A 12640-nucleotide genomic window follows, 5' to 3' on the forward strand; every position below is an offset into this window, starting at 1 on the left:
AATCTGGCCAAATCTTGCACTGCCTTTTTATAATCGAATACGTTATGCGCAATGGGCTGAACGAGAGATTTTAACCATGGTGAACTCAGATTCCGAACTATAAACCGAGACTACGACGAATGTAGGTTATTCACACTCGAACAATTAGTTTCAGCACACTAGATTTCAACATCATCAGAGAAGGCAATCATTCTAGATAGCCATTCTACATAACCAAACCTAGTAAAACTGAATGAAAACAATTGAAAACCTGGTTTATGACGTTTGAAATGTGACCAACACTCGAGTCGGCTACAGGATCCTTTTGTGATTCGCCGACAAACCAAAAATCTCGGCTTCACAAAGAATTTCCGAAGGAGACCTGTTTCCTTCGAATCTAATCGGCCAAGAACAGAGTCAAATCGGGACCAATGTGAGTCCGGCTCTTCAATAAACGCAGCTGAGATCAGGAACGGCGAACACCTTCATTAATTTTGCATATACTGGTTATGTCAATTTTTTAACTGATTCAAGTCTGTAGCTACCGGGCTTTAAAGTGAAACACTCTCCAATCCGAAGCAAATAGGACCAAGTCTACTCAATCATCGTTCAGTTAAAGCTAATATCAGACCTCATATAACAAGACATCCTAAGACGAAAGTGACCACGTAAATCAGTCCGAGCAATAAATCCCACAATGGACATACTACACAAAACCACGATAAAATTGCACGAAGTTCAACAGTATAATTGCTGCTGCTTAAGCGCAACGGTGCTATGATGAAATAAGTGCGGTGGCTATGGAAAATACAATGGGGAGCACAAGGGCACTTGAAAGTTCACTTCGAAAGTACAATTAACTTAGATGTCTCGGTCTACTGAGACAAAGCACTGGTGCTGTACACGAGCAGTGCTCCGCCTGCAAGAATCCCAGCTAGGGTCACAGCCCATATGGCCAAACCAACGGTCCCTGTCGTACACACACCATTCAGAGTAAGATGAGCTCAAGTTAACCAATATGCTCAGCAAGTAGCTAGAGATCATGGGATTTGTGGATTTTTTTCGAGTTGTAGGAGTACTCTGAGAAAGAAAGATTATAGCTAAGACGAGGAACATACCACCAACATAGACATCACCGCTTGGAGACCACTCGTCTGGTGAGTAGATGGGACTGTGCACATGAGAAAAGACTAATCAGCTAGGCGATGGGAGGAAAAAAAGATTACGGTTATCCACTGCTCACCAAACTATGGATTGCAGGAGGAAAGGAGATGTCTGTAAACATAGATGAAGCAAATATGTCTATGAGATTGCCGATTTTGTATACCTGTACCCATCGACGTTGGCGCCGTACTTGTCAGTGTATTGGTAAACACCCTTTCCCTGCATTTCATTCTCATTTTAGATGCCGACAGATATAGATGACAAATCAAGCTAATTGGGACACTATGCAGGAAGGTTTTGCTTCACACTGTCTTGAAATAAACTTTACTATACAAGTATATCGGACCTCGGAGTCTAATGATAAGCTACTCTTATCCTCGGTCTCTAGTATTTCAGAAACCGATGCAACAACACAAACCTTAGATTCTAAATCAATCGAAACCATCGGGTGAGGGATCGTTCAGTCATCCCTAACACGCAACCTATTGTCAATTTAAAGACATCCAAACTAGGATTTTGGCTTTGATAAATTTTCGTCCTCCTTACTCAATGACAGCTTTCTCAGAAAAAGCTTTGAAGAATCATCACTGGATGAGCAACAGTCAATCATGACAAATACAATCCGAGAAAGAAGAAGGAACCTAAGGAAATGATCAAGGCACCAATGGACCAACCTTGGGCTTTCTCCCAGAAGCATCCAAACCATCTCTCAGGTTCATTCCACCACCGGTTCCTGCAAATATCATCCATTTCCACAACGGTGTCATCTGCTATCTAATGAACAAAATCCTAGAACCAACTCAGACAAACTTGTTCAGCGGACGAAACCCACAATTCCATTACGAATTACATGTTCCTTCACATCCCTCAGTCATGCACATTATCGACAACAGATTGGCGACCAGCAAAGTACGTTATAATATCACTTACGCGGATCATATACGACATGACAAGCCGCTCACACCTCCACAAAACGTTTACAAGTTGGAAAAAAAAAGATCAAAAAAAGATAGAAGGTATCAACAGCATAAGATTTGAGTACCATAAGGCCTGTCGGTCTTGATCTTCTTGACACCACTGGCCTCGACTTTGAAGGAAGAGGAGGTCCTGGCGAGAGAAGGCAGCCCTCTCGCTCCCGATCTCTCCGCCGTGAACGGAGCTGGTTTCAGGCTCACTGACGCCATCATTGAAGCCGCCATTTCTCTCTTCTTCTTTGGTTTTCTTCTTTCTTCTCCCGCTCAGCTTCGACCGGTATATGCCCGCCCGCGCTCTCGCTTCCTCTGATATTGTTTTCGCGTATCCACGAACCGGTGGAGCAGAGAGTTACACGTGGCACTGGTCGTGTGGATTAGAATTGAGATAACAGAGGGAGGGGTTTATCAACATGCGAGCTCTTCCAGCATCACTCTTGGAGATTTTAGATCACGTGGGACCCCATGCATTATTCTATTGTCAGTTCTTTCTCATTAGAAATTCTTCTTTTTTCTTTAATAATTTTTCTGGTCGGAATTAGAAATGTTTATAAAAAAATTTCCCTCAGTGACATGATAATAGAACAAAAACTCCAGGGACGAATCTGTGGATGTGGTAATTTGCAGCAATTAGCAAAATCCAGATAATGAACAGAAGGGTCGATGCAGATTACACTCTGGCAATGCCTACATAATTGCAGTACAGCGATATTGAACTGCCATTGAAGTAGCTCCTTCGATTGGCATTACACCGAATATATATATGGTAATACATGTAAAGATGCGTACAAATGCATTATTTTATTTCTGTTGATCCCCTAAATCGACCCGACCGGATAGAGATCATGCCCTCGACACACTACTTTAGCGGCTGCACCTTCTATTCTGCACAAATTAAGATGCCACGATCACTACAAGCAGCTAAACAATTCGGTCAGCTTGGAAGCCGCAGCCATGCCGCTGATTATAGCACCCTCGACATCTGGACTAACACAGAAATCTCCACAAATAGCAAGCCTCCGTTTCTTATCCCATAGGCACTTCTCTTCCGCAGCCACACTTGTTAGAGGAAATGCACTTCCCCTACAAGCCCAGAAAGGAAAGAACAATCTAAAGTTAGGGAAGTAAACAAAGACCTCATATTTCAGGTCAATTATACAGAGAATGTATTAGAATTAACGCATCAAACGACTGAAGGCTGCACAAGCACAACAACGTGAATGCAGGAAGAGGACCTGACCGAACAAATTCTGAACTGAGGTTCGGTGAAGTATAATGATCTGACATACACAGCTAAACACTTAACTAACTTTATCTACCATCATCTTCTAATGAGCATTTTCACTGTTTTGAAACTCCTATGGCCATTTAAAAGCCAGTGATCAGAAGTTAGGAGGATAAAGCATACTATCGAGTGCCTCCTTGAGGTGTGCACTCATAATAAATATCATTATACTATCTAAGATCTTCTGACAAGTACATGTACATAAGAAGTATATTCCCGAAAAGCATTCCAGTCTCTCCATGTATAGTTGTCACCGAGATTAGGAAAATACTCTTCCCTGGATAATTATACCATCCATAGTGAATGCTATAAATCGGTGCATCGCATTTCATCAGTATGACCTAGATTGAAAGGATCATTTTAAAATCACATGTCATAACCCTGGAACTCCATAAAACAAAGTGAAGTTGTGACTATCAGAAGCGATCTTTAGGAACACCAAAAGTTGGTTGCATGCCACCTTGATAGAAGCTGTCCTCACTATGAAGGCAACATGCTTCCATAGCGAGGCATTATTACAATAATCATCATAACTGATATTTTTTTCAACAAGTTTTCTGAATGGAAGAAGAATAATCAAATCAATTAGAAAACTAGTTTTCCTCGAAGTATTTCAATCATCTGAGAGAGAAATACTGGTTATAATCAAATGCCACACAGTTATTATTCCAGAACCAATGCAATGTCCATTGAAAGAATATTCTTTCACATTTTGAGCCAACATGGTGCGAACAATCGATAATAACACCTTTTAGAGAAAAAAAGTTTCTCATTTCATGTCTATGGGACAATACTTGTATCAGGGAGCAGTGGCAGAGTACCAACTGCAAACACATAAGTAAAGCTGATTAAAACAGAGTAAACTAAGACATCTGTAGCTTCCATCATTAAGTTAGTAAACAATGTGCTACCATCTCCAGTGTCACCATATTTTAGCAAAACATCATAACTCGTAAGAGCATGTCAATGTTGGTAAGGTTAAAAGTGATGCACTTTCATCGATTGGTAGGAGTGGCCTTCATGGTGTCGCATATCAGGCAGCTAACCTTTGCTTAGCATTCAGAGTCTGACATTATCATTACATTAATTACAATAAGAACAAGTAATAGAGTCCAAGAATGATACTTACCACCTATGAGCTTTCTTAAAGAAAGGCTGAGGTATATTCAATCCCATGTTCTGCAGTTCCTCTAACAGTTCTTCAGCTACCTTTGTCAATATTGCATCCGAAGGTTTCTTGAGTCCAGTTTTTGCAATTACTGTCTCTGCATACTCCGCGGTCGAATGCAGTATCCATCTTTCACTACAGTGGAAAAGAGAAAAATTTAAGGATATCCACCATGAAGCAAACTAAAATTTAATAGACACGTAAGAATGCAAAGAAGAACCTAGCAGTAGATCGCCCTGGCTTGGAGCTGTCACAATGAGCCCAGTTTAAGACTTTGGAGTTCCTGATTGAGAAACCCTTAAAAGGTATCTGAAATATTAACATTATTGCCCAAGCCAACTGTGTAAATTTCACAATATTGGCATGAAAGGAAGCATGATGAGGCCCTCACCATGAATGGGTTATAGGAAAAAGAGAAAGTTAATATTATGGAAATTAAGCAAGATTTATCTGATGAAAGATCAAGAAAACTTGCATCAGATGTCAAATGCTTATAAATAATCTAAAGCTCTTACCCAAGACAGAGGCTCTGGAAATGCTAGCATGACTACAAAACGAGGACTGACTGCAATATCTTGCACCCTGTTCCCTAAATCAGGAGCCAAATTTAGGTCTGCAGAGAGATCAAATAACAGAAATTATCATTTATCACTTCTATTGTTATCCATTGCACCGTCATAAACCTAGCACCTGTAGGGTTAATTAGAAACAGAAAAAATCTCTACATTTACTATACTATCCACAGAACAATCAGTAAAATCTTTGCTTTTGCTGTTAAACTTTAAGGAGTCAGAGCTGTGTGTGTGAAAAATAGGCCACTGCTAGCAATTCCTGGAAGGTTCTTGTTCTCGAGCTAATAATTTAGAGGTAATCCAAGAAAGCACATATTGATGAATGGTTCATCACACAAACTCAACAAGAGTCTAGAAGTACGAAAACACTCTGAAATAGGCCAGAATACACCCAGAAGAACTTTCATAAGAATCAACTCTAAACAACCTAAAAGTGTTATGGAAGGTCTGGCACTCCTAGCCAGAGAAATCAGGAAATGAATATTTTTCTCACTTCCCTAATGATTATACTCTTGAGATGAAAAAGAAAATCGAAAGGTGCAGGCAGATCAGCTGTGCTGCCAGCCTCTGCCAAAAATTAAACTTCCAATGAAGCTCACCCCCTATCTAATTCTGCCACCTAACAAGATCGAAAGCCTTTCATCACAATGGTCATACAGATTTTAGGTAGTACAGCTACAGGCCAAGTCCTTCATAATATTAGCATGACAGAGTCCGAATAAGAACCGTCCCACCTAAAGGCGGCGGTCTTCCTGTTACGCTTGTAAACCTTGAAGAAACAATGTTTTTATCCGATGCAACCACTCCCTCAAAATGCCCGAGGTTTTGCCCATCCAAACTGGTCAACCTCCAGATATTTTCTTCTTCCAACCAGTCCACCCTCCCAATACCAACCCCAAACTTGCTTTCCACACCTGAAGAAATGTGCAGAGGGAGGAAAAGCAAACATCAGCTTAAGTGCTCGACTACAAATAATTATCTGAAGAAAGAGAAACAGACGAATGGCAAAGTACCTGGCTGATGGCATAATGCTCTACAGATAGAGTTCATTCCAGGAACACCAACGTATCTCTTATTAGATCCTTCCTACAAAATTCGAGACGAAAAATATTTAGGAATGGCAAGAAACACTAATATCAGTGTGCAGGACATCGCTGGCACTATGCTTGAATAAATACAAGAGCAAGACGACGAGAACACGAGCACATCTTCTCGCCACTCTGTCGGTTATAGTTACCATTACTCCATATCCATCAGTACTCCATAAAGTATAGACTCGTTACAAACCTGCTCCGTCTCCGTGAATGTTTTGGCGATGCAGTCGAATGAACCAAACTTTTGCTTCCACTCAGCAATAAGGCCTCTCGATTCCCATTCACGATCTAGACCGAGGGCCTCAGAACAGTTGCTCATGGTAAAGAAAGGAGCGCCATGGTCGAACAAAAGCTCCTTTCCATCCCCAGTAGTTTCTCTATTCCAATCATCAATATATCAGCAGAAACAAAAACCAGCAGCTCATGTTTAGGTTGAATTAGATTATACCGATCATCTCAACGGAAGATTTCAAATCGATCGTCTCGTGATTTACAAACAGCTTAAAAACTACGTTACGTGCTTCCATTCACGCGTTCTCCGTCGAGCACTACCGACCTTCATCGTCTCCTTTACACTTCTCAAGCTACTAAAATAAAGATCAAAGCAAATAGCGAGTCGGTAGCAATTGCAAATGCAGACGCTAGTTCGTGAAGTAGCCCGCGAAAACCTAACCTTCTTTGAGACATGCGACCGCCGGGACCTCGGGCGGCGTCGAAGACGGTGATGGAGATTCCGTTCTTGGCGATTGCGGAGGCACATACCGCTCCCGATACTGCGCCGACATGCGTTCAAAATACTTCGATTAAAACAAAACGTCCAGCGTCGCGATCGAATTGAGAAGAGCAAAAAGTTTTCGAATTCCGAGAAGAAGAAAAGGCTGGAAAGCTGACTTCCACTTCCCAAGACGGCTATCTTCCGCGCAATGCCGGCAACGGACGCGCTTGTCTCCATGCTCCTCGAGTCCTCCTCGCCGTCTTCGTCTTCTTCGTCCCGCCGCTAATGCTTGCGGTCGTGGTTATCCTCGGACAATCCCGTCTGCACCGGCACCTCCATTGGTGTCGAACCGAGCTCAATGAATTCGAAGGGCCCAACCAACCGTTTGGATGGACCCACTTCTGACCATCGACGTCAAATGACAACCCGATTCCACGAAAAATGTGGAAACGAGCCTCTCTTCACAATCGAGTTCTGGATCAAGAGATCCACGTCATAAATTTTTTTCCCCGAGTGTAAAAGTGATCGATGGATTTGATTTATAGCGATCATTATCGTGCATTGCATCACTCTTTTCATTTCACAAGTATTCTTACTGATTTGGGCATTTTACCTTATAAGCAACAGCTGTAACTTGTGGACTGTTGGTAAAATATGCTTTGAAATTGGGAAGTACAATGAAATCGGATCGAGTAAAACAACTCGGACTTTGAAGCGTAATATCACTTTCTTTAATGATTTATTTTAAAATAAAATAAAATAAATAAAAGCAAGGGATTAATACTAAAGTAACTTGATTGCTAAAATCGCGCATCCGCACGCGGGTATGGTGCGGTCTAGCCCCACCTAATCACTCGTTTAATTACAAAAGGGAAATCCCACATTTTTAAACTAACCCTCCTGCTATCACCTTTTCTATATGGGACAAACTAAAAAGCACTCATTTTGTTTTAACAAACAAAATTTCAACATGGACGTTGTAGGATATGATGGGGTGGTTGAGTTTCGTTTTCTCGGGGTGATGGAGGTTGGAATCTTAAATTGATTGGGTGAGCATACTTTTTGGGTGGAGGCCCTGTAGATCTTTCTTTCGAATTTTTTGATAGATGGCATCGAAGGAGGGCATCATGCGAATGCGTGAAATTTAATAATTATGAATAAAATATGCAAGTTATCACGAAATGTAATTTTTTTCCCTACCTTTTTATTATTTAGTGAGGACCAAATTGCAAAAATCACTTTAAAAATAAAACAAAGCCAACCTTTAGCTGAAATAGATACATGATATGTTTAGTTTTTTCCTTTCTTATTTGCCCTCCATATATCCATATTTGATAACATTATATACGCTCATTATTATTATTATTATTATTATTATTTTCCACTCATTGTTTCGAAATTGATAATTTCCGTTTCGTAAGAATAAGGGGCGAGAGCCCAAAACTAAAATCTCATTGTAAACAATGAAATGAGCTAAACCTTGTGGAAGCGTGGGTCCAAAGTTACCGTTGAAATTCTCTAGAAGTGCGTAACGTACGAGTTTTTAGTTGCCATGTTAATAAGTTCATGGGAAACTTTTAAATGATTTTGGAGCACCACATTTTTGTAACCCGATTGCCACTTCACAATGGATTTATTTCCTTGATCATTTTGCGTATGATAGCAACTTTCGGCATGTTAATTAGCTTTGGATTTTGTCGAAAAAAAAAAATTATCTTTGGATAAAGGACAACATGGAGGTCTAAAATTACCCATTGTCCCAAAAAGTCTTAAATTTGTCACATGACAGCTAATTCAATTATAAATTTTTCTAATTTAGCCATTTTAACTCTAAACATATTTTGACGACTTGCCGATACAAACTTTCTAAGCCAATTTAGCCATAAATCATCGACGTGACGTCGAACATCCTACATGGCATGCTAGCGTTGACATGAACAATTTTTATAATATATTTTTAATTTTTAATTTTTTTTAGTTTTTCCTTCTCTTACAATTTCTCTTTGCCAATCTAGAGCCTTGATGGCCAACAGAAGTTGTTGGCCATAGGCAAGGATGTCACGATTCTCATAAGCCATTAATGGGCCCTCGGACCTAAGGAGGAAAATAGGAAAAAATAATAAAATAAAATAAAATAAAATAAAAATTAGAAATTATTTTAAAAAGATGCAAATTGAGTCCACGTCAATGCCAAGCCATGCCACGTAAAACATTAAACGTCCAAGACTGATTTATGTCCAAACTTGGCATAAATAATTATATTGGCAAATTGTCAAGAAGTTTATAATTATATTCGCCAAATTGAAAATTTTTGACTGAATTGATTATCGTATAATAAGTTTATGAATTTTTTGACAAATTTTCCTAAACGATTCTTTCCTTCTTATGGATTTTACTTGGCTTGAAAAGAAAGAATGAGCTTAGTTTCAAAGAACCACGGGCATAGTAAGCTTCAAATAAGGAAATCTGTAAGGACAATTAAGTTCAAGTCACTTCACGGGTAATGCTAGCATACAAAAACATATACAAGGATTGGCTGCGTCTAGCCGACCATGGATGCCAGCTTAGTTTTGACTGCAACTAAAGACAGATGAAGATCCCTTTACCCCACACACGAAATACTCCTACACTGATTTATCGCGCTAATTGATGCGGTAATGGAGACGCATGGCATTCGAACTTTTGTGTGTATCATTCGATATTGTCGCATCAGAATGCTTATATGGACGTTGTTTATCTTAACACGTTATGGAAATTCACTCGAACCGTTTTCTCACCTATGGGCTGCTGAGGCAATTTCTATAATCCCGCAAGTTACGAAGTTGGCGCAATTTGACCGTTTTTTCCATAGATTAAGCCATGTGTTCCCCTGCATAGCATTGGCCGTTGCATTTTTATTGTCAAAGACACCGTAAAAAGAAGAATGCTTGAACGAATATCAGTTCATTGCGGTCGCTGACCATAGCCGCCCACCACCAATTACGTAACAATATCGTTTTATTGTCCCCCATTAATTCGAACGAGTATCATCAAGCTCAATTATCTGTCACACCTTGCGAGACACACGACAATTGTGAGTGCATGACTTTTAAGTTGTCCTAATTATCCGTTCACACATTGTATCCAAAGTTGATCGAACGGTTTGGAAATCAATCGATTTTTCAACGCAGATTTATGATATGAACACGCCTGGATTTGATGACCTTTGGTGACGAAAGATGGGGAATCATCAGAGAGACGTTTTCAAGCAGCCAAATCCGGAATTTGACTTCGAGAATTCATATAAAATCATCTTCACGCGAATGATGATCTATCATTGGGAAGTCTAATCTTTTGACCGTTCTCCTTCTTCGGGGAGGGAAGATTATTGCGAAGCATAAGTTAACTTTTAGATATCTGAGTTCGGTTTTAAAGCGGGGGTGGGGACACACGTAATACGAATACCGGTCGATCCCTTGTTGACCCCGCTCGTCAAGTTGCACGGCGTGTAAGCCGCAGTCCCTGTTCAAAATCGTTTCGTTTGAATTCGCTTCTTTTGTCCGTTCCAACGTGGAAGAAAACCAGGAAAAAGATGATTCAAAAGATCCATAAATTTGACTCAATACGTAATGGCGTTCTCAAATTTTTAATTCATTCAATATGCTTTACGAATATTTAGTATATGTTTAATTCAATCCATAAACTATATGAAAATATTTAATATTTTACCTTCTATTAATTCAAGTGGAGCAAGATTGAATATTTTCATATTATCTAAGGACTGAACATGTACCAAAAGTTTAGGAATTATATTAAACAAATTAAATATTCAAAAACGACATCATACATTGAGGCAAAACTCAAGGACGTTACCTTCGTGAAGGGGTGAATACTTTATAGCCATCATGCTTTTCGGGCTACCGAAGCTTAATCATCTTAGACAAGCTGGCTTTTGGGCATAACGGCTCAATAGCGAAGACTAAGCACTCTCTCTGCAGTTGATGCTAGATTGCGATTTCGAAATATAGTATGCTCTTGAGTTTATTTTAGTACGAAAGAGTGTTATCCCACGGTGATGCTCCTACGGTAACGACGGATTTTGTTCTTTCCCGAAATCTCGACAAGTGGAGGGCCGAGAGAGCCTGGTAATTTGGAGACGATTTGACAACATGGGCGAAATATCGCAATAATGTCCACGAAGCGCAGGGACAGAAGAGGGAGAAAGGCTTAAAAATGGCTGAATAGACGTGGAGTAAGACAGGTCATCCCTCTAAAAGCCCGGTCTGGTCAAACCGCGGGCAAGGGGGAAGGACTCAATTCCGAGTGCGAACGGACGGTGATCGGTGCGTCAGATCAGACCCACTTAACAGAACACCGCCTGATCATGTGGAAGTTGACCAGGTCCCCATTCGCTCTCGGGGTACGGTATGAATATGATTCCCCCGCGCATTCGGTCCACGCGGCCGAGCACACGTGGCTAATCCTAAACCATGCGTCTAATTCGACGGCTTTCCTAATCACTCGACGCCGATTCCTAAACACGGACGTAAAGTTACGGCACTTTCTCAGCAATGCCTCCCTTTCCTTTTCATCTTCTTGCTCCGGAGCGGATGGATTCGAATCAGATCAGTTTGACCGGGTCGGCATTAGATCAGGTTAAAATTGATCCAATTTAACTCATTTTGATTTATTTCCATATGATACAAATCTAAGTAAAATACTCTTTTACTTCAAGATCCATGTAAAGTTCGAATCTTTTTTCATTGTAACATTTGCTTGTCAAAATTAGTCGTGGCATATCTATTTTTGACGATGCCAACACTTAGAAGAGTTCCGAGAGTCGAGATTTCAAAAATGGTAACTCCATCATCGCAATTCTTGACATTCCAAGCATAGAAAGGTGCACTTTCATATGAAGCTCAACTTGCGAGCATACTAAACTAGCTATATAGTATATACTATGTGTTATTGAAGTTGGTAAGACGATATCTTGAGCGGTTACACATCCAACACAAATAGACGCATAAAGAGTTCCGTATAGATTACTTCTCAGTACGGTTTTTTTCAAATTCATTAAAATTACAATTATTGATTCTTGAATGCCTACTATGGTAGAATATTCATGTGGCATTTTTTTTTAAGTTTTGCACAGGCGATACATGTTCCTTCTATGTGCTCGGTACTCATGACTTCATGGAAATACAGTGATTCTCCTTTCTTGCCAAGCTACCAAGCTGGGTGGTCTTTTATAATTACTATATTCTTAGGCTGCGTTTGATAATTAAGATAAAGTTAATATAAAATTATCTTATAGGAGAGCTGAGATAAGGATGAATATGATTTCATATATTTATAACATAAAAGTTATTTTTCTCAAATAAGAAACTACTTAAATTAATAAAATTAAAACAATATTTAAATATAAATAATAACTGAATTATAGTATAAAAAATTTAAAAGGAAAAATAATGATATCATGCTTTTATTTATTCTTATTTTTGTTTATATATTCGAATTTCTCTATTTCTTATAATCTAAATTTAATATTTATTACATATTCGAGTTATTTTAGTATTTTAGGCCCGTTAAAATTTTTATTAGAAATGACCGAATGGGGAAAGAGAAATGTAAAAAAGAAATAATTAAAAAAGAGAGGGAAAAATAATTAAAAAAGCAAATAAAAATAATACGAGAAAAAGTGTGGTGAGAGATT

The 12640-nt window shown here is 39.4% G+C and overlaps 2 protein-coding genes across 3 annotated transcripts; both read right to left on the reverse strand.

Moving 5' to 3' along the window:
• Positions 1 to 629: 629 nt before the first annotated feature.
• LOC104450023 (photosystem II 10 kDa polypeptide, chloroplastic) lies at positions 630 to 2472 on the reverse strand. Its single transcript, XM_010064409.3, has 5 exons — positions 2186 to 2472; positions 1818 to 1876; positions 1307 to 1362; positions 1098 to 1150; positions 630 to 949 (listed from the first exon to the last, which is right to left on the reverse strand). Exons 1-5 carry the CDS (start codon positions 2340 to 2342, stop codon positions 855 to 857), a joined length of 420 nt encoding a protein of 139 aa, XP_010062711.1. The 5' UTR covers positions 2343 to 2472; the 3' UTR covers positions 630 to 854.
• A 254-nt stretch (positions 2473 to 2726) lies between these two features.
• Positions 2727 to 7438, reverse strand: LOC104450024 (renalase). 2 transcript variants are annotated; one of them, XM_039315155.1, is made up of 9 exons: positions 7125 to 7438; positions 6907 to 7006; positions 6427 to 6610; positions 6153 to 6225; positions 5874 to 6053; positions 5083 to 5180; positions 4788 to 4906; positions 4529 to 4702; positions 2727 to 3197 (listed from the first exon to the last, which is right to left on the reverse strand). In XM_039315155.1, exons 1-9 carry the CDS (start codon positions 7183 to 7185, stop codon positions 3026 to 3028), a joined length of 1161 nt encoding a protein of 386 aa, XP_039171089.1. In that variant the 5' UTR covers positions 7186 to 7438; the 3' UTR covers positions 2727 to 3025. The 2 variants fall into 2 exon arrangements, with proteins under 2 accessions (XP_039171089.1, XP_010062712.2); XM_010064410.3 differs by having other exon boundaries at positions 4788 to 4876; positions 7125 to 7435.
• Positions 7439 to 12640: the final 5202 nt, after the last annotated feature.

The sequence above is a fragment of the Eucalyptus grandis genome, chromosome 6 (genome assembly GCF_016545825.1).
Source record: "Eucalyptus grandis isolate ANBG69807.140 chromosome 6, ASM1654582v1, whole genome shotgun sequence".
Lineage (NCBI taxonomy): Eukaryota > Viridiplantae > Streptophyta > Magnoliopsida > Myrtales > Myrtaceae > Eucalyptus > Eucalyptus grandis.

Bases quoted from the DNA above. Each gene is read 5' to 3' on its own strand.
- LOC104450023 (XM_010064409.3), bottom strand. From the start codon at position 2,342: ATGGCGGCTTCAATGATGGCGTCAGTGAGCCTGAAACCAGCTCCGTTC. The intron at 1,151-1,306 runs GTATACAAAATC...TCATGTGCACAG, and splicing joins GCCAACGTCGATGGGTACAG to TCCCATCTACTCACCAGACG. The intron at 950-1,097 runs GTATGTTCCTCG...TGTGTACGACAG, and splicing joins CGGTGATGTCTATGTTGGTG to GGACCGTTGGTTTGGCCATA.
- LOC104450024 (XM_039315155.1), bottom strand. From the start codon at position 7,185: ATGGAGACAAGCGCGTCCGTTGCCGGCATTGCGCGGAAGATAGCCGTC. The intron at 6,611-6,906 runs GTTAGGTTTTCG...TGATTGGAATAG, and splicing joins GGTCGCATGTCTCAAAGAAG to AGAAACTACTGGGGATGGAA. The intron at 5,181-5,873 runs GTGGGACGGTTC...ATCTCTCTGCAG, and splicing joins AGGAAGACCGCCGCCTTTAG to ACCTAAATTTGGCTCCTGAT.